This window comes from Heptranchias perlo, chromosome 6 (assembly GCF_035084215.1).
Source record: "Heptranchias perlo isolate sHepPer1 chromosome 6, sHepPer1.hap1, whole genome shotgun sequence".
Lineage (NCBI taxonomy): Eukaryota > Metazoa > Chordata > Chondrichthyes > Hexanchiformes > Hexanchidae > Heptranchias > Heptranchias perlo.
Window position 1 is genome coordinate 29,501,143 of NC_090330.1, and position 22,149 is coordinate 29,523,291.

Genomic DNA, 22,149 nt, shown 5'->3' on the forward strand with positions numbered 1-22,149 from the left:
ATGGTTGAACATTCTGTATTTTTGTATGCATGAAGTTTTTTTTAGGTGAAACGTAAATTAAAGTGTTTTATAAAGGTTTAGCATAACTTCCTTGCTTTTACACTCAATGGTTTTTAATAGGTTTTTTATTTTTAAACCCCTGGGGGCTGGGATTCCTGGGCCTTCTGATTCACGCCACGTAAAAGGAGGTGAGAAGGCCCGAAACAGTTAAGTGCCTTTATTGCACTGCTTGTGGACCAGGAGGAGCAGGAGAGTTTCCTCCAGGCCCTACAAGCCTACCTGCCGCGATCCCACACACACGATCGGCCGCCCCCGCCCCCTCCACAATGTCTGACCCATCTCCGCGCCCCCACCACCTCTCACTTACCTGCTTGCATCTGCTCCCTGGCTGCTCTCCCGTCCGGCTGACACAGCTTGTCAATCTGGCTGGCTGTCAGGTGGGAAACCTACTGGAAAAAAATTGAAAGACGTCCTTACGTCAAAATCGTAAGGACGTCCGGGAAACCCTTACTTCCAGGTTTCCAGTCTGGAAATCCAACCCTCTCCCCCAACCTGGCTCTCTTCCCGGCTCCCCGTTAAAATTTACCCCTATGCCTCTATTAATAAAGCCCAGGATCCCATATGCTTTTTTAACAGCCTTCTCAACTTGTCCTGCCACCTTCAAAGATCTGTGTACATACACCCCCCGAGTACATACACCCCCGGGTCTCTCTGTTCCTGCAGCCCCTTTAAAATTGTACCATTTAATTTATATTGCCTCTCCTCATTCTTCCTACCAAAATGCATCACTTCACACTTCTCTGCCTTAAATTTCATCTGCCATGTTTCTGCCCATTTCACCAGTTTGTCTATGTCCTCCTGAAGTCTGTTACTATCCTCCTCACTGTTTACTAGGCATGCCCAGATTCACAAATGTTGTATTTAAAATCATGGTGAATTGTAAGGCAAAGAAGGGGTACCCACTTTAGCACTGAGAGGCGCTTTTAATAGGAAAGAGTAGTCCAACAAGTTTTGCAGAGCTGTGACATCTGATGTAAGGACATCTGCAGACAACATCCACCACAGAGCCTGCACTGTCAGTAGCAGTCAAAGTCATCTTCTCCTTCAACTGCTTTGCCTCTGCCTCCTTTCAAGCTAGGATGGGGATCATCTGCAATATCAGTCATTCTGCTGCTAGAGATACAAGTGACTGTTTAACTGTACAGCGGGATGATCACTTCTATCTCCTTTCACACCCAGTGCCAGCAATAGTATGACTAGCACACCACTACATTTCACAAAAGTTAGGGGATTATTGATGAAATTCATGTGGCTATCCAGCATCCCATCCTGTGTAAGTAACTGAACATGCATCATGCAGCTAGGGTGTGTTGGAAAGATTTGGTGTGTGAAGTACCACTAACAGTTCCAGATGTAACTGTCATCCTGAATGTGTGCCATGCTGCTGTATGCCCATGCAAACAAAGCATTGAAAGGGCTGTAAGGTTACATGATAAGAGTGGTGAACGGTAAAAGAAAAGTTAGTTCTGAGCACACAGTTTGTGGCATTTGCTGCCAGGTCCTCTGGGTATTACAGAGAACAATCATCCCGTCAGCTATCTCATGCTTGTGTTTCTTCAGGGAGCGTGCCTCAGAGTGCTAACAAGAGCAGTCCATTTTTGCCTCATTGCATCATCATTCAATAGACTATCTGCTAATATGCTGCTGCACTTTCAGGAACCTTCCATTGGCGAGAAATAGTGTGAATCAAAAACAATTCAGATCTTTACAGAAATAAAAACAGAAAATACTAGAAATACACAGCATCTCCGTTAGCAGCTGCCGAACTGATGGTGGGTCAATACCCAAAGTGTTAATTCGTCTTTTTCCTTTACGGATGCTGATGAACCTGTTGTATATTTCAGCATTTTCTGTTTTTATTCAGATTTCCAGCACTTGCAGTTTCTTTTTACCAGATCTTTACAGATTGTGCTTTTAAGTACTCAGTTGATCTAAAGTAAATGAAAGAGTCTGAAGACCTAGCATCATTACAATGTAAAATGCCTCAGTTAAATGTGTTTGTAACTTTCTGACTTGTTAGTCTTCCTGTAAGTAAAACTGTGCATTCACTTGTTTGTGCACTTTTTTTGCAACTATACAGATTTTTCTCCCACTCATATCACTCAGTCAGTAATAGTTGATAGGAGCTGTACCTACATCCCAGTGAGTCATGGTGACTTTCCATTTTCTATCATCCATCCATCTCTTTTTAATGTTGCAATTCAGGCACATAATAACAATTTTCAAATTGAACACCTACCTACTTCCATTTCTGCATACAAGATCTCACCTATTTCTATTACCTATCAGGAAAGATTGAACAGGCTGGGGCTCTTTTCTCTTTAAAAAGAAAGAGAATGCTGAGGGGTGACCCGATAGATGTCTTTAAGATTATGAAAGGGTTTGATAGGGTAGACCTAGAGAAGATGGGGGTAATTTTAACCCCCAAGAACTGGCGGGTTGGGAGCGGGTGGGTAGTAAAAATAGTTGAATTCTTCAGTGGGACCGCATTCCGGCTCCAACATACCCACTTCCGGGTTTAACCTAGGCACATTGTGGATGTGCGCGTGTGCAACAGAAACCAGGAAGTCCCTGTCCCCGCTTAATGCCAGCAGGCAGATTGCAATAGTTGAGGCACTTAATTTTTTGTGTATTATAAATGTAAAACAAATTTAACCTTACCTGTTCGGGTTTTCATCGCTTCTGATTCATGTCTGGTGAAAGCAGGTGGGGAGGGCCGGATCCATAAGGTAAGTGCCTTTATTGCACTGCTTGTTGGACAGGATGAGCAGGAGTGCTTCACACAGGCCCAACCAGCCCACCTGGCGTGATCGGACCCTCGCGATCGGCTGATGCCCCCACCATGGTGGACCCCACCCTGAGGCTGGACCCTCTGTCCCCCCCGATGGCCGAAACCCCTCCCGATCTCCGATCTTCTGGCGACGTACTCCAATCATCTGGCGACCTGATCACCTCCTGGCCCGCAATGTCCTCCATGGCCCCCCTCTCTCGATGTCCTCCATGGCTCACGATCTCTCCCTACCTTCTCTCTGATTGATTCCTTTCAATCAGGCTGGCTGCATGGTGCGAAACCGGAAGAAAATTTATTGCCCTCGCGACCCTGCAAGTTTACTTCTGGGTTTTATGCCCGTTTATCTTTCAATCCCCCCACCCCACACCCACTCCCTTCACATCTCCATGTAAAAATCATGCCCGATGTCTCCACTTGTGGGGGAGATCAAAACTAGGGGCTATAAATATAAGATAGTCAATAATAAATCCAATAGGGAATTCAGGAGAAACTTCACACAGAGAGTGGTTAGAATGTGGAACTTGCTACCACAAGGAATAGTTGAGCCGACTGCATTGATGCATTTAAGGGGATAATAGATGAGGGAGAAAAGAATAGATGGATATGCTGATAGAATTAGGTGAAGAGGGTGGCAGGAGGCTTGTGTGGAGCATAAACACCGGCATGGACCAGTTGAGCCAAATGGCCTGTTTCTGTGCTGTACATTCTATGTATTCTCAAGCAATATGTTTCTTTCTAAATCTAAAAGTTAATCTATCATTGCAGTTTGAGGGAAGAAGAAGAAGAAAAAATAAACACTTTAAACTCTGCTGCTATAGTATGTTAGGCACCTGCAGGAATTCGGGAAATCCTTCTCACCATACAAACTCTCAGATGTCGTCGACTGTGCGGGCAAGAATCTGCATGGAATTATCAAAGACTGGAAGTTTTGGTAGGACATCAGTCCTGAAGCAGCCATGCGGATGGCCCGGTAAACAGTGGGAGTCCACAAATCAGAAAATCCATCCCTATATTTCTAAATTATGCCAGTATGGTCAATAAGATAATACAATTATATTATCATACTGTTCTGTAGCTGGGTGCTATTGTGAATATTCCTACAACTTTGCAAACTGCCATTCTTGATAAGAATGTATTTAGAAACAGGAACATTAAAAACCTGTGAAATGTAAACGATAATACATTTTGTTCTCTTCTCCACAGGTGTGGTGATATGATTGTAGCAGTGAATGGACTCTCAACAGCAGGCATGAGCCATTCTGCTCTCGTCCCAATGCTGAAAGAGCAGCGAAACAAAGTAACTCTAACTGTCATATCATGGCCTGGAAGCCTTATTTAAATTAAGCCAAACAATTAAGAATCATGCATTGTACAAGAACATTGGTTTCAGATATTAAAGGATTCACTGAGTATTTTTATCAATCAGTGACCAGCAGGATATAAAGCTATAATATACTCTTTTGTAAAATTTTAAAATATTCACATTTGAAAGTCCATTGTGTGATCAGCAAATCTATTCAGTTGTTTTTAAATTAATAACCCTTATTTATGACGAGTGAAGGAAAACTAATTCAAAGTTATCAGAAATTATAAAATCAGATCTAAAAAGCCTTACCAGTTGGATAAATTTCAGACAGCCACAGCCAGTCCAAGCCTTACAGTGACTTTTGAACCTCATATTACCGTGAATGTAGCTTCAGTATAAAATGACTTTTAAAAGCAGAATACAGCTACTGTGTTTGAATCATCATGCAAGCCGATGTTTGTATGTGCACTTACTTTTTATTGCAGTACATTTTTGTTGAAGTGAAACTGTTAGCAACACTTGCATCACAGGGGGACATGAACTTCCAAAGCTCTAGCATACAATGTTGGGCATAGGATATGGGTGTATTTGAGATATTCAAATATACACATGTATTATACCTAGTTTTAATATTGACACTTTTGAGGTTCAATGGCCCTAAACCTGCTGTCAAGCTGTTAAGAGTGCCTGTTTTTATCTTATCTTTTTAAGAGTTCACCTTTTTTATTTTTAAGCAGCTTTTAAGAGTTTCATTGTATACCTCATCATAATAGTTGGATTGAAGATAAGAACTGTATGATTTGTTGATACATTGAAAGAGATTTTACATTCAAAAATTTTGATCCAAAATAAAATATTTCTCCAAGTTGATCAGTAAATATAAAAGTTTTTCTTACTGAAGATATGCTTTCATTTCTTTAAATTTACTGTTTAGGAATCATGATTTTAAAATGTTGCTAATAAGGTAATATTTCATTGGGAAATAAAACAGAAAATGTTGGAAATGCACAGGTGGTCAGTCAGCATTAAAAAAGATGGGTTGACATTTTGGGTAGGACCCTTCATCAGAATTACTCTGTATAAGTTCTGAAGAAGATTCCCACCCAAAAGCTGAACCTCTTTTATTTTCAGATGCTGACTGGCTTGTATAATTCCAACATTTTCAGTTTTTGTTTCAGATTTCCTACATTTACAGTTTTCCTCTTCATCTCTAATCTTTCAGTCATAAGATTAGCATAAAAGGAGAAAAAAAGCTGTTGATGGCTGGACCTTCATAGCAGCTGCTTCTTTTAGCCCATTTGAACTTAAAAGATGATGTGAAAATAATGATTAAAAGCTTAAAATTTATTTTATTATTCACATATTAGTACTTATACATTTAATTAGGAGCAAGATTGATAAACATTCTCTCTGGATATATTAAGATTTGCATAAATTCCAAATATTGTGCTATTCTGTGAAATAATAACAGAAAATACTGTAAATACAAAGTCATCACTTATGTAAAGAGAAAAAAAGGTTAATGCTTCTGCTGCAGATTCACCATCAGGGTGGGAAATTAGAAGACAAGGGAACCCTTTAATAGTGCTGAAGAAGTCAAAGAGTGGGCAGTACAACAGGTGTACATCAGGTATCATGAATGCTGATGTCTATCACCAGTTCATGGATTAGATGGCCAGCAAACCAGCTTTTTGTTAGACACAGCTGTGATTATACATTGAAGCAAACGTACAGTACCATCATATACCATTTTTCCATCAATGCAAAGCAGCTGTGATGTGCATAAATGCAAAAGTATATCCCAATCTGACTCATTGGCACAGAAGCCAGGAGCTCTAGTGGCTAGTCTCATACCACTTGAGCATCACATTGGAAATAATGTAATTGTGAAGTCATGTTTAAGAAATGCTTAAGTAGCTCAGTAAACTACCTGGGTATTTTATAAACATTGAATCATTTAAATGCTGACAGAGAACTGAAGCTCCTGCCTACTCCTAACAGGCCCAGGGAACTGAATACTGCATATGCATTCTTGCATATATGTACAGTGTACCTTTGATGCTGAGTTTATTTCAAAGTGCAGTCAGCAGTATTAATCACCAACTGTGCATCACGCTGTGGCGTCTGAGACTAGTATCTATAGCAGTGTTGTCCAATAGAAATCGCTGACTGGCTGCAGGTATGGCTACAGCAATACCTGTTTAGCCACAAGCACTAATTTTAGTAGCAAATGCCTTGCACACATTATCGGTAAATGTACTTCACATTATATTTACTTAACAGACATCTGCCACCATTCAGAGCGAAACTTTGCAGCCTTTCTCTTTCACCAAATTTTGGAATTCTGGCACGAATTTATCAGTGTGAACCACATCTTAGTGCAGCTTCTAGGTTTTTGTCCAGCAGTGGCAAACGATACTTTGACTTCATCAGTGTAATTGCTGAGAATGTTAACTTGCACAAGACGTCCCAGACCAGCCCCTGCTCTCCATCCAGAAAGCGGTTGGATGCTGCTTGTCCTTTTCCATGACGCGCCCTGCTGGAGCTGCACATTATTAGTTGGGTTGCTTTCTTCAGTTATTGATCGAGCTGACCATGATGACAGCTCCCCTCCCCATACAATGTTGCTGGTGTTTCCATGGTGCTGCAGTTTTCACCCAAGTTACACACCATTTTAGCAAGTAACCAATAAGCAGTAACCGAGGAAGTGAAGCACACACAACAATCAAAAAACACTCACTACACTTTTCATCCTACTATTTAATCAACAAATGCACAAAAAGGTTAAAGTGCACACGTTTCTGCCATGTAAATATGAATATTGAGATCACATACCCAACGACTGTGTCTCTTACTCATTTTTTTAATTTACTGATCAAAAATGCAATTAGCCGCATCTGAATTCCCAATTAACCACATGTGGCTAACGTATTGGATAACACTGTGATATAACATCACTTTATAGATATGGTGAAAATCTCCATTGCACATAATTGAATGTTTTCGATGACCAATGTCTTTATGATTTTTTGATAAATTGGGAAAAATATACTAGAAAACTACTTAGCACCATTGTATCTAGGAAACACATTGCAATTACTGTAACTGTTAGCCAATACATTCAGTGTTGTACAGATTAATATCTGTGTAATTGGATCTCAGAAAGAATAGACATTCTACTTAATTCTACCATATTCAAGTAATACCTTGTAATTAAATGGTACAGCATAATTGATTCCTTTCAGAATGCACCAAATTTTTCACATCATCCTTAAAGTTTTAGAGTTTAATGAATAGATGAACTGAATCTTTGAGAAAATAATTGTAACTTAAGCTGGCTGTTATTTATTGAGTTGCCAATGTACTTTTAAACCTTGACTTCAAAAATGCATTTTAAAAATTTATATATCAATTATGTAGTAAGTACACAAAAGCTCAATGTTTTTGGAGGAATGAGACCTAATTCAAAATGTCTGAATTATAAAAATGAATTAGTGATTGAGGTGTTCTAATGCTGTGCCATAACCACTTTTAACCACACCCACTTGTGTTTTCACCCCAATAAAATATTTAAGAATAAACTGTGCATTGACTTGTAATTTTATGTGTTAACAATAAGAGTTTAAACTATAGTTTGTAGAATCTTAATTTTGATGTACTCTAATTGTGTTGCATATCATCCAGTTCATTTAGTGTATTGAAAAAGGTGTCCTAGAATAATGTATGAAAGAAAAATGGGTGTTTTGTAAAAGATCAAGATTTTCATGCATTCTGATTGGCTGGTCAGTGGGCATTAGTCCCAGTCGAGTCTTGAATTTTGAAATCTGACGGCGACATGGGATCTTCAACGTCCATTTGAACAAGCAGTTGAGGCTTCAATTTAATGTCTTATCCAAGAAATGGCACCTCTGATAATATAGCACCCTCTCAGCACTGAAGTGTCAGCTTAGATTTTGTACTGAAATCCTGCAGTGGGGCTTGGACCCACAAACTTCTGACTCTGATGAGAGTGCTTCCAGTGAGCCAAGATGTATACTTTTGTATGAACATTAAAAGACTATGGATAAATTATACTATAACTTCTAAAAGCAGAATGTCCTTATTGACAATTCAGCAATACATGTTGCAAGTAAGCCGATTGGAGGTACTCCAGATAACAGCACAAATGCAGCATTCCTCTGGCTTGATATGCTGGGTACAATGAACGCAGCTTCGCCTGGAGACACTGAAATTGGCAGAATTTAACACATACACCGAAGGTTGTAGAATACATTACCAGAGTTAGTGATTGAAGCAGAGACCATGTCAACATTTAAGAATAGATGAGATAGGTGGTTGAAGGAAAGGGAAATAAAATGATTTGGGAACAGAGCAACAACAACAACTTGCATTTATATAACGCCTTTAACATAATAAAACGTCAGAGGCACTACGCGAGCATTGTCAAACAATATTTGGAGAAGATTACAGAGATAAAGAGGGGCGAGGCCATGGAGGGATTTGAAAGCAAGGATGAGAATTTTAAAATCGAGGGATTGCCAGACCGGGAACCAATATAGGTCAGTGAGCACAGGGGTGATGGGTGAACGGGACTTGGTGCAAGTTAGGATACGGGCAGCAGAGTTTTGGATGAGCTCAAGTTTGTGGAGGGTGGAAGATGGGAGGCCGGCCAGGAGAGCATTGGAATAGTCAAGCCTAAAGGTAACAAAGGCAAGGATGAGGGTTTCAACAGCACATAAGCTGAGGCAGGGGCAAAGACGGATGATGTTACATAGGAGGCACATGGGAGTAGGACTACTGCTGTAGTTGAGTCAAACAGCCTGTTTCCGTGTTGTAATTTATATGTAATTCTACACAAATCAGTGTTGTCCTCTCACACTGTTGCACCGAAATGTCAAACTCCCTGCTGACAGTGATGCCATTACTATTCTCGAACTTTCTCTTATTTTCTTTCCTAATGTTTTCTGCTTTTCCTGACCCCGTTTTCAGCATTAACTCACCTTTTTTTCCCCCTTTACTGTCATAAAAAAATATTCAATGTAATTGGTTGCTAGCACCACTTCCCATGTATGTAGTGGCTTTCCCTTCCTCCTCACTAAAAAAGCCATCAATCTACATATAGGTATTTGTACTGTGATTGCTTATGACCTACAACTCATCATCCTCTTCCTCCTCCTCCTCCTCTTCTTAGGACTCCCTCGCAAGTAGGAAAACTCATCACTTCTGTATTATGCCCATGTCTCTGGAATCTAAACTGTGCAGTTGGAACCACATAGAACATTGGAGTTTTGATTTGAAAATTAAGTACCTGCCACTAACTGCACATCAAAATCATTTCCTATTGCTATTCTGGTAAGATCTGCTTTCCTCTTTGATATTGAAGCGGGTAATGGCAAGTACTCTATTCTTAAATTAAAGCTCCTACGTTTTCGGTGAATCTAACTGCAGAGTTTAGAATCCAGAGCTGTGGACATAATACCAAAGTTATGATTTTTTTTCTAGCACAACTCTAAGGCAGGCTAGGAATTGTAGTTCTGGAAGCAATCTCTGTACAATTACCTGAAGAGAAGAAAACACAATTCTGAGTGGAATTTGCAGATTGGATAGTGAAAACTTACAGGCTACATATGGCTCATGGGCCATGATTTTGACACCCCAGATTTAGGCCATACTGTTTTGGGCCTATGTCAATTCATTGAATAATTTTCATCATTCAGATGGGAATGTGATTGGTTGAATTTTGTATCACACAAGTTAATAACTACTGTTATTTTGGAATACACCATTAAAACATACAAGATCTGAATTACAATACCCAAGCATCAGAGCAACTTAATTTCCTTTGAGGGACATTTTGCACTGGACATCTGTAATCACTAATCCAAAGAAAACAAGATTGACATCCTTCAATGGGCCAATGGTAATTTGGATGTTGCCCAAGTCTCAAACTTCAATTTAAGCACATCTGGGGAGAACTTTGAGTTTGGGATAAAGGTCAACTAAAGCTGAAATCAGAAGTAAAGAAAAATGATATTCTTTCAAAGCACATCCTTCTAAAGAGGACAATGTACTTCCAAAAAGGAGAGATAGTGGACTTAAACCCAGTATTTTATTCCTTCCCTGATTGTTGGAGCCTCTTTCCGAATTATCAAGTTTTGAGCTTGTACCTACAGGTATCTGATAGCAAGGTATCTTTATATTGGAGCATAATATGGAGCTAAGCTTCCCTATTGTTTACCTGATCTTCCAATATACCAAAACCATTCCCCATTTTTGGTAAATGCTACAGAATGCTTTGTATTAAATCATGTGAGATAATGCCAGTGTAGAGTTACTTTGATAAGACATGGTGCTCTGGATTATTAGATATCAGATATGATCTGCAGTTTTTAAGCCCAGTTATGTCCAGATTTTGTGACTGGCAGTTAAGCTGAGTCTGAGGCTGCAAATTCCTACTTGAGATGGTTCCAAATATAGGGCAACTCCTCCTTGCTGCTGTCAAAAGAGATCATACCTGGAGTTGCTTACAATCTAGTTCATCACTTGGACTAAGAAAAAGGATTCTGATAGCTGATAGCAGGAGATTAATATCGAAGCCCAAATCTTAAATTTGAAAAATTTGAACTGGGGTTCCAAGTGCCACCACTACTGGTCCAATTAAATTAGGCATAAAGGAATTCTGATGAGGAAATAAACTAAGAACAAAGCTTGATTTACTGTGAATATTGTAGAAATAATTTTATTATGTTTTCATTTTTTCCCCAGCAACCTATATGAGAGTGAGAGCTGATGACATCCATATTGATGGATGAATAGTTGCGACAAAAAGGCTAGATTTTTCTTTGAACTATTGTCCGTTTTCAAGTGATTTTGGGATGCAAAAATGAGTAAAATCCCGCCACAAGAAATGGCCATCAAAATTCGGTTCTCCAAGAACCGCCAGTCCCGATAATCGTATGCCCTGAGTTTGCCCTACTGCATGTAAGTAGAGTCACGTGGGCGTTGCCAAGCTGTTCCCACAATTTCACCCAATTAGCACCTCGAAACCAATGTCGGGAAACACCACCACTACCCAAGAGGCGGGATGAGCAGCACAGAGGTATCCCTGAGGCAAATACTACACAGAGGCCATTCTTGGTGAACTTTGATGGAGTCTTCCCTCAAATCGACAGATGATTCTCAGTTGTTATGGGTGCACTGATGGGAGAAGAGCCAATCCTGGACGCATAAAAACGGCCACACATATCGCATTGAAAACCAGATGAAGCGGATAGATGAGTTGCCTTGCTTGGCAGGTGATTTGTATCCAGTTCTCACAACCTCACAGCCTTCAAATTCATTCAATCCAACCCACCAGACAAGCTGCCATTGTGGAGGCCACAATGGCTGTGTCCTCCCAAGTGTTGGGTGAACTTTACTGCATTTTTTTATAACATTCCCAAGACAGTAGGTTTTTGTTACTTTGCTCTCTGGAGTTCCCCTGCCATTAAATTGAGTACTAGACATATTTAAATTTTGCACTGGGTAAATGGATTTCCCAGTGGGAATCTCTGTCTTCCTGTGATAAGAGGAGGAGGAGGAGAATATGGAACAGGCTTGATTGGAGGTCCATCGGGTAAGGAATTACAGAAAACATTTCTGAGCTCAAGCTCAGAGTTTCTGAGCTTGAGGAGTGGCTGACAGTCACTACAGTGCATAGGGGAAGCTTAGAGTTTCGTGGATAGCACGTTTCAGAAGGCGGTCACCATGCAGCTACAGAGAGTTCAGGCGGAGAGGGAGTGGGTGACCACCAGACAGACTAGGAGGAAAAGGCAGCCAGTGCAGGAGTCCCCTTGGAGTGCAGCACTTACAAACCGGTATTCAGTGAGGGTGTTGACACCTCGGGGGAACGCAGTCAGGAGCAAATCCATGGCACCATTGGTGACTCGGCTGCACAGGAGGGCAAAAGAAATGTAGTTGTTATAGGGGATTCAATAGTCGGGGATAGACAAGCATTTCAGTAACCATCTCTGTGTGTCTCACATAGTGTGTTGCTTCCCTGGTGCCAGGGTAAAGGACATCACTGAGAGGGTGCAGAACATTTTGAGGGGGGAAGACGAACAGCCAGAAGTTGTGGTCCATGTGGGAACCAATGAAATAGGAAGGAAAAGGGTTGAGGTCCTGCAGTCAGAGTTAAGGAGCTAGGGAGAAAGTTAAAAAGCAGGACCTCAAAGGTAGTAATCTCTGGATTACTCCCAGTGCCACGCGCTACTGAGTATAGGAATAGTAGGATAAGACAGGTTAATGAGTGGCTGGAGCAGTAGTGCAGGAGGGAGGGCTTCAGATTCCTGGGACATTGGGACCAATTCTGGGGCAGGAGGGATCTGTTCAAGATGGACAGGTTGCACCTCAACAGAGCTGGGACCAATATCCTTGCAGGGACGTTAACTAGTGCTGTGGGGAGGGTTTAAATTAATTTGGCAGGGGGATGGGCACCAGAATGAAAAATTAGAGAGGAGAAACAAGGTGCACAGAGGACTGGGAGGGACAAATAGCACTAGATTAAAGAATAGTTCAGAAATGGGAGGGATCAGACAGGGAGCAAATGCAAGGCAGACCAAAATGAGTTTGGAGTGCATGTGCGTAAATGCATGTAGCATGGTAAATAAGATTGGTGAGCTGCAGGCACAAGTTGCCAAATGGGACTATGATATAATGGCAATAACAGAGACCTGGCTCAAAGAAGGGGAGGATTGAGAACTTAATATTCCTGGCTGCAAGGTACTCAGGAAAGATAGGAAGGAAAGAAAGGAGGTGGGGTGGCAGAATTGACCAAAGAAACAATTATAGCACTGGAAAGGGATGATGTAGTTGTGGGGTCAAAGAATCTATTTGGTTAGAATTAAGGAACAATAGAGGAGCTGTTACACTACTGGATGTATATTATAGGCCACCAAATAGTGGGAAGGAGCTAGAGCAGCAAATATGCAGGCAAATTACAAGATGATGCATGAACTATAGAGTAGTGAAAATGGGGGATTTCAATTATCCCAATATAGACTGGGACAGGAACAATTTAAAGGGCAAAAAGGGGGAGGAATTCCTGAAATGTGTACAAGAGAACTTTCCTCTTTTTTATTCGTTCATGGGATGTGGGCGTCGCTGGCGAGGCCGGCATTTATTGCCCATCTCCAATTGCCCTTGAGAAGGTGGTGGTGAGCCTCTTTCTTGAACCACTGCAGTCCATTTGGTGAAGGTTCTCCCACAGTGCTGTTAGGAAGGGAGTTCCAGGATTTTGACCCAGTGACGATGAAGGAACGGCGATAAATTTCCAAGTTGGGATGGTGTGTGACTTGGGGGGGAACGTGCAGGTGGTGTTGTTCCCATGTGCCTGCTGCCCTTGTCCTTCTAGGTGGTAGAGGTCGCGGGTTTGGGAGGTGCTGTCAAAGAAGCCTTGGCGAGTTGCTGCAGTGCATCCTGTGGATGGTGCACACTGCAGCCACAGTGCGCTGGTGGTGAAGGGAGTGGATGTTTAGGGTGATGAATGGGCTGCCAATCAAGCTGGCTGTTTTGTCCTGGATGGTGTCAAGCTTCTTGAGTGTTGTTGGAGCTGCACTTATCCAGGCAAGTGGAGAGTATTCCATCACACTCTTGACTTGTGCCTTGTAGATGGTGGAAAGGCTTTGGGGAGTCAGGAGGTGAGTCACTCGCCGCAGAATACCCAGCCTCTGACCTGCTCTTGTAGCCACAGTATTTATGTGGCTGGTCAAGTTAAGTTTCTGGTCAATGGTGACCCCCAGGACGTTGATGGTGGGGGATTTGGTGATGGTAATGCCGTTGAAAGACAAGGGGAGGTGGTTAGACTCTCTCTTGTGAAAGATGGTCATTGCCTGGCACTTGTCTGGCGTGAATGTTACTTGCCACTTATCAGCCCAAGCCTGGATGTTGTCCAGGTCTTGCTGCATGCGGGCATGGACTGCTTCGTTATCTGTGGGGTTGCGAATGGAACTGAGCACTGTGCAATCATCAGCGAACATCCCCATTTCTGACCTTATGATGAAGGGAAGGTCATTGATGAAGCAGCTGAAGATGGTTGGGCCTAGGACACTGCCGTGAGGAACCCATGCAGCAATATCCTGGGACTGAGATAATTGGCCTCCAACAACCACTACCATCTTCCTTTGTGCTAGGTATGACTCCAGCCACTGGAGAGTTTTCCCCGATTCCCATTGACTTCAATTTTACTAGGGCTCCTTGGTGCCAGACTCGGTCAAATGCTGTCTTGATGTCAAGGGCAGTCACTCTCACCTCACCTCTGGAATTCAGCTCTTTTGTCCATGTTTGGACCAAAGCTGTAATGAGGTCTGGAGCCGAGTGGTCCTGGCGGAACCCAAACTGAGCATCGGTGAGCAGGTTATTGGTGAGTAAGTGCCACATGATAGCACTGTCGACGACACCTTCCATCACTTTGCTAATGATTGAGAGTAGACTGATGGGGCGGTAATTGGCCGGATTGGATTTGTCCTGCTTTTTGTGGACAGGATATACCTGGGCAATTTTCCAAGATGCCAGTTTTATAGCTGTACTGGAACAGTTTGGCTAGAGGTGCGGCTAGTTCTGGAGCACAAGTCTTCAGCACTACAGCCAGGATGTTGTCGGAGCCCATAGCCTTTGCTGTATCAGCAAAGGAACATTGTGTTCCACTGTGTTCTGGAACACTATGTTTCCAGCCCAACCAGGAAGGTAACAGTGCTGGATCTCGTTCTGGGGAATGAAGTGGGGCAGGTGGAGCATGTTTCAGTGGCGGAGCATTTGGGGAACAGTGATCATAATATCATTAGGTTTAGAATAGTTAGGGAAAAGGACAAGGAACAATCAAAAGTGAAAATACTAAACTAGAGGAGGGCTAATTTCAGTGAGTTAAAAAGGGATGTTGCCCAGGTGAATTGAAATCAAAAATTGGCAGGCAAAACTGTATTCACTATATTTATTAACAACTTAGATTACAGGATAGAGAGCCACATATCCAAGTTTGCCAATGACACAAAGATAGGCGCATTATAAGCAGTATAGATGGAAGTGTAAAATTACAGATTAATAGATTAAGTGAATGGGCAAAACTGTGGCAAATGGATTTCAATGTAGGCAAGTGTGAGGTCATCCACTTTGGACCTAAAATGGATAAATCAGAGTACTTTCTAAATGGTGAAAAGCTCCAAACAGTGGAGGTCCAAAGAGACTTAGGGGTCCATGTACATTGATCATTAAAATGTCATGGATAGGTGCAGAGAATAATCAAAAAGACTAATGGAATGTTGGCCTTTATGTCTAGTGTTTTCAAGATATTAAGGGGAACTGATAGGGTAGATAGAAACTATTTCTGCTGGTTGGGGAGTCTAGGACTAGGGGACATAGCCTGAAAATTAGAGACAGGACTTTCAGGAGTGAAGTTAGGAAACACTTCTACACGCAAAGGGTGGTAGAAGTTTGGAACTCTTCCACAAACAGCAGTTGATCCTAGCTCAATTGTTAATTTTAAATCTGAGATTGATAGATATTTGTTAACCAAAGGTATTACGGGATATTGGGCTACAGCGGGTATATGGAGTTAGATCACAGATCAGCCCTGATCTCGTTGAATGGCAGACAGGCTTGAGAGGCTAAATGGCCTACACCTGTTTCTGTGTTCCTATGTATATGTATATATAAAACTCTAATTGAACAATGGGAGGCCTTCAAGGTAGAATTGGTTTGGGTACAGAGTAGACACATTCCTACAAGGAGGAAAGGAAGGGCATCCAAAGCTAGAGCTCCCTGGATGACTAAAGATATAGAGATTAAAATGAAACATAAAAAGGAGGCTAATGATGAATGTAAGGTTCATAATACAGTCGAGAACCAGGCTAAATACAGAAAGTACAGAGGAGATCTAAAAAAGGGAATAAGGGGCAAAGACAGAGTATGAGAAAAAATTAACTCCTAACATAAAACGGAACCCAAAAGTCTTTTATAAACATATCAATAGTAAAAGGGTAGTCAAAGGAGGGAGGGATGGATCAGGGACAAAAAAGGAGAGCTTCTTGTGGAGGCAGAGGGCATGGCTGAGGTACTAAATGAATACTTTGCATCCGTCTTTGCTAGAGAAGAGGATGCTGCCATTGTAGAAATAAAGGAGGAGGTAATAGCGACATTGGATAGGATAAAAATAGATAAAGAGGAGGTACTTAAAAGATTGGCAGTACTCAAAGTAGAAAAGTCACCCGGTCCAGATGGGATGCATCCTAGGTTACTGAAGGAAATAAGGGTGGAAATTGCAGAAGCTTTGGCCACAATCTTGCAATCTTCCTTAGATATGGGGATGGTGCCAGGGGACTGGAGGATTGCGAATGTCAAACCCCTGTTCAAAAAAAAGGAGAGTGATAAACCCAGTAATTACAGGCCATTCAGCCTAGCGTCGGAGGAGGGGAAACTTTTAGAGACAATAATCTGCTACAAAATTAATTGGCACTTGGAAAAGTATGGGCTAATAAATGAAAGTCAGCACAGATTTGTTAAAGGAAAATCATGTTTGACTAACTTGATTGAGTTTTTTGAAGAACAGAGAGGGTTGATGAGGGAAGTGCAGTTGATGTTTGTATATGGACTTTCAAAAGACATTTGATAAAGTACCACATAATAGACTTGTTAGCAAAATTAAATCCCCTGGGATTAAAGGGACAATGGCAACATGGATACAAAATTGGCTAAGGGACAGAAAGTAGAGATTAGTGGTGAACGGTTGTTTTTCAGACTGGAGGGAAGTATACAGTGGTGTTCCCCAGAGGTCAGTATTAGGACCACTGCTCTTTTTGATATATATTAATGACCTAGACTTGGGTATAGAGGGTATAATTTCAAAGTTTGCAGATGACATGAAACTCGGAAATGTAGTAAACAATGTGGAGGATAGCAACAGACTTCAGGAGGACATAGACTGGTGAAATGGGTAGACACATGGCAGATGAAATTTAACCCAGAGAAGTGTGAAGTGATACATTTTGGTAGGAAGAATGAGGAGAGGCAATATAAACTAAATGGTTCAATTTTAAAGGGGGTGCAGGAACAGAGAGACCTGGTGGTGCACATACACAAATCTTTGAAGGTGGCAAGACACGTTGAGAAGGCTGTTAAAAAAGCATATGGGATCCTGGGCTTTATTTATAGATGCACAGAGTACAAAAGCAAGGAAGTTATGCTAAACCTTTATACAACACTGATTAGGCCTCAGATAGAGTATTAAGTTCAATTCTGGGCACCGCACTTTAGGAAGGATGTCAAGGCCTTAGAGAGGGTGCAAAAGAGATTTACTGGAATAGTGCCAGGGATGAGGGACTTCAGATATGTAGAGAGACTGGAGAAGGTGGGGCTGTTCTCCTTAGAACAGAGAAGGTTGTAAACATCAGGTGCTGTAGTATCAACTTGTTTGTACTAGAAGCTTGTTTTACACCAGCAAGAAGGGCATAAAACCTGCCATTTTAATAAGTTCAGAGAGACCGACCAGAGGGAGTCAAGAAGAAGACCACACAGATGGTGCCATGGTTGAGGGACTTCAGTTATGTGGAGAGACTGGAGAAGCTGGGGTTGTTCTCCTTAGAACAGAGAAGGTTAAGGGGAGATTTGATAGAGGTGATCAAAATTGTGAACGGTTTTGACAGAATAAATAAGGAGAAACTGTTTCCAGTGGCAGAAGTTGTCAGTAACCAGAGGACACAGATTTCGAACAGCCATTTTCAAACTCCCCGCTCCAGCCAACGCACTGTCCTAACCTCCTATAAATGAACAGGAGTTAAAGGGCATGAAGGACCCCCATCAGTGCTATTTAAAGGGAGTACGCAGGAGTTACAGGTTAATTGCTGGATTAGTTATTGTGGCTGCTGGTACAATTGTGGGTCTTTGTCAAAGTTTCCTATACTTGGAGAAACTTGCAATATTACATACAGAGTGGTCTGGCTGGCCTTGCAGTACTGTTAGTGGCATTTAAAATAGTGTACTGAACATGGTTGCTGCCAGACATGACTGGCCTGCTAGGGCTTCCTCTGGGAATTGAACATGATTGGGAGCGTGCAGAGAGGCCACACACAGCGGGGCAAGCTGCCATAAGAGGGAGGAGGAGGTGCAGGGAACTCAGCAGGAGGCCATATCCAATGAGGGCCTTCAGGGACCAATTCTCTTATCTCAACTTCAGCGACGACCAGTGCATCTGACGGCTGTGGTTCACAAAAGAGGTTGTGACTGAGATTTATCAACTGCTGCAGCCACAACTGCAGCCTCAGCGCAGGGCAAGGACGGCATTGCCTGTGGCTGTCAAGGTAACCATGGCGTTTAACTTTTACGGCTCTGTCTCGTTTCAAGCTGCTGCTGGCGATATAAGCAACATCTCGCAGTTTGCAGTGCACTGCTGTATAAGGGAGGTCATGGAGGCTCTGCACGCACTCAGAAACAGATTCAGCACGTTCCCTCTGGACAGAGACAAGCAGCAGGAGCGAGCACGAGGGTTTGCTCACATTGCAGGCTTCCCCATGGTGCCATTGACTGCACGCATATTGCCATGCACGCTCCACATCTGAACTCACCCATATTCATGAACAGAAAGGGATTCCACTCCCTCAATGTGTGGCTAGTGTGCGACCACATCCAGCACATCATGCAGGTCAATGCCCGCTATCCTGGCAGCAGGCTTGACTCCTTCATTCTGCGACAGTCCAACGTGCCACCTATATTTCAACCAGCATGAAAAGTCAAAGGCTGGCTACTGGGCGACAAGGGTTATCCCCTCATGAAGTGGCTCATGACTCCAGTCTGGAACGCACGCACACGTGCACAGCAGGCGTACATTGAGAGCCATATTGTCGCACAGATCAACATCGAGCATACTATAGGCACCCTCAAGCAACGTTTCCGCTGCCTGGACCGCTCTGGAGGAGTCTTGAAGTATTCAGTTGAGTGGTTATCAAGATTGGTCGTTGAATGCTGCATACTGCACAACCTCACCATTATGAGGGAACAGCCCTTGCCTCCGCCTGTCTGGTGAGAACCTGAGCCAGAGGAAGAGGCGGAGGAGGAAGAGGAGGAGGAAGTGATGGAGGAGGAAGTGGAGGAGGAGGAGAAGGAAGTGCAGCAGGATGTGAAGGAAGTGGAGTGGCTACAAGATAGACAGGCCCTGTCTGCCAGAGCTCTGCGTGATCAGATGATTAATGAGCGATTCCAGTAACCTCAACAACACCTCCCCATTCACCAACGGTCCCACAGTCCTTACCTTTCCGCTCCCCCATGACCGTCAATTCGTCCTCCTTATGATTACACATTGCTTCCTCCCTCAGCTCATTGCAGAAATGAAAACCAACACCAAATGCAAATTCAAATCCACATTTATAAATTAAGACATGTAATAATTTAAACAACATGAGACTATTCACCCTTGTGAATTCCCTTAGTGTCTGTTGTTCGTGTGCCTTTACCTTTCCTAGTGCTCCTACGAGGTGCATCCCCAGTGGCTGGAGCATGGGTGGTGGAAGGCTGCTGACCTTCAATTGAGGAGAATGCAGATGGCCTTGGAGGACAACCTCGAGCAGCTCTGGGCTGGGAGGGCCCGGCTTCAGACTGCACCACCTCGGACTGGGCTGCATCAGTCTGGGCCGGCTGGCTGACAGGTGACACCAAGGGCAATGGCGGAGTGGCAGCGGTGGGAGCAGGAATGTTGTCATCCTCAGAGAGGACAGCAGATTTGTGCTCCATGGCACCACTGCCACTCTCCCGGGACGGCAACCTCAGCGATCCTGGTTATCCGTTGGAGAACAGATTGCTGGACTGCTATGATGCCCTGGAAGCCCCGTTCCACATTAGAACCCAGAGCCATGATAGCAGAGGTCTGAGCTCGGATGGAAGCTGTTTATGCTGCAACGGAAGCTGTGACATCGGTCATCAGACGCTATATCATGGTGGGTTCCACAGGTGTGCTGATGGAGGTCACCACCCATTCCATGTTAGAAAGGATGGGCTCCAAGCTCTGCGCAAAGGATGGGCTCCAAGCTCTGTGCCAAGTTGGAGCTGGACTCCTCCATGCCACTTGACATTGCATGCAGGCTTTCTGGCAGGCTTTCCAGTGCACCAAGCATTTAGTTGTGAACGCCCATCAGCCTTCTTCTGTAACCTGGCCCATCAAAGTCATCATCTGACTCCTCGGCAGCAGAACTACTGTGCAACCTTGCCCTCCGGCGAGCTGGCACCTGCGGTATCTGTATTTCCCCCCCCACCCGCCCTGGCTCTTGCACACTTGTACCTGGTGTCTCACCACATGCAGATCCCTCCTCTAACCTAGCCTCTAAAGTATGCTCAGTATCAGTCTCTGAGCTGGGTGACTGCGAGTGTAAGATCAAGTGATGGTGTATCTTCATTGTCACTGTCATCTGCCTCTACCTCCTCTGACGGTGTCAGTTCCAGTTCTTGGGTATCTGCAATGACAAAGGGAAACGGGGTGAGTTGTGGTGAGGAGAGAGGAGAAAGTAAGGCATGTGTGCTCACACCAGCTGCAGCACATGAGTCAGAAAAGATTGTGGGATGAGGGAGAAGTGGGGAGCGAGAAGGAGGATTAGGTATGCAGAGACCCTCATCATCGTTACCCCCAGCACTGCCAGTGGCCACAGCTGCAGTGACAGCCCACCCAATGATCGACAGCACTGTCTCCTTCATGGGAGTGAGGACATGTAGGCATGTCTGTACTCCCCCAGGTCTTTCCTGCTGCCTGTTGTTATGCGCCACCTTCTCCTGCAAGAAAGAGGGAAGTGTGTCAGTGAGTGTCCTGCAAGTTGTTTGGGTAATGTGGCCATCATGGTTGAATAGCTGCCAGTGTGTGTGACCTGTGAGTTGTGGTGTGTGGCTTGCAAGAGTGGTACTGTGTGAGGGTGAGATGCAGCATGTGATTTGAAGAGTTGTGTACTGATGGAAAGAGTTTGTTGGTAAATGGGTGAGGGGGGGGGGGGGGTGGTGGTGGGGTGTAGTGCGTGGAGCAGTGGATGAGGCTAGTGGTGCAGGATATGCCACTTGACAGTTGAACTCACTCACCTTGACTTCTCGTGTCAAATCATTGAACTTCTTCCTGCACTGCATCCATGTGCGTGGCGCAATGCTCCTGGCATTTACCTGATCCGCCACAGCCTCCCACTGCCTTTTCAGCATGTGTATGGAGGGCCTCCTGCCTCCCTGAGGATAAATGATGCCCCTCTGTGTGTCCACCTCTTGCACCAAGGCCTCTAGTGCATTGTCCGAGAACTTTGGTGCACGCTCTCTCACAGGCCCAGCCGTTCTTCAGTATATTCCAGAACAGAGTTAGTTGCCACATCAATTCCAGGTCTCCCTGCAGCCTCAGTGCACCTCCCCTTTAAGAAGTGCAGGATTTAAGTATGCTAGCCACTCCCGATATCGGAGCAGGTAGCGCTGGCTGCACGCAGCAATCGTAGAAATCATCAGGCAGCACAAATGTTATGTGCTGCCTGCAGCTCAACAACCGGATGCGGGTTAATCGCACTCCACAATCCCAGAGCCCATTTTTGGGGGTTAATCAATTTAACCCTCTATGTTTCCAACACAGATATCCACTCCACAAGGTTTACAAACCTAGAAGATCTGTAGATTTCTCTCCCCTTTATTGTCTCAGAAGGCTGCACTTCCCTCCCATTCTTGCTGGAAGCTCATGGGGGTTACCCAGCTGCTGGCTGATGGCATGCAGCCCAATTCAATGAAGAGGACAGCATTATCTGTAGCAGTGAAAGTGAAGACTGCCTCTTTTTTTCCACTGGATCTTTCCAGGCAGCCTGGGTGACCTTTGTCATATTACTCAGGCAGCAGCTCACCACTGTATAAACAATGTCACTACTGCCTTATTCAGACTGACCTCATAGTTCATAATCCAGAATTCTAACAGCTTGCTGCGTGCTGCATCACGTTGCTATGGCTACCTCCAGAAGCTGAAGAGCAT

At 43.5% G+C, this 22,149-nt stretch overlaps 1 protein-coding gene across 2 annotated transcripts in view; it reads left to right on the forward strand.

Moving 5' to 3' along the window:
• The window catches only part of lnx2a (ligand of numb-protein X 2a), a 186,886-nt gene extending 179,148 nt beyond the window's left edge, over positions 1 to 7,738 (forward strand). For both annotated transcript variants that reach the window (XM_067986007.1, XM_067986008.1), the window contains one exon: positions 4,055 to 7,738. In XM_067986007.1, the coding sequence (XP_067842108.1) occupies positions 4,055 to 4,190 (136 nt within the window). In that variant the 3' untranslated portion in view covers positions 4,191 to 7,738. The remainder of the gene's footprint in view (positions 1 to 4,054) is intronic.
• Positions 7,739 to 22,149: the final 14,411 nt, after the last annotated feature.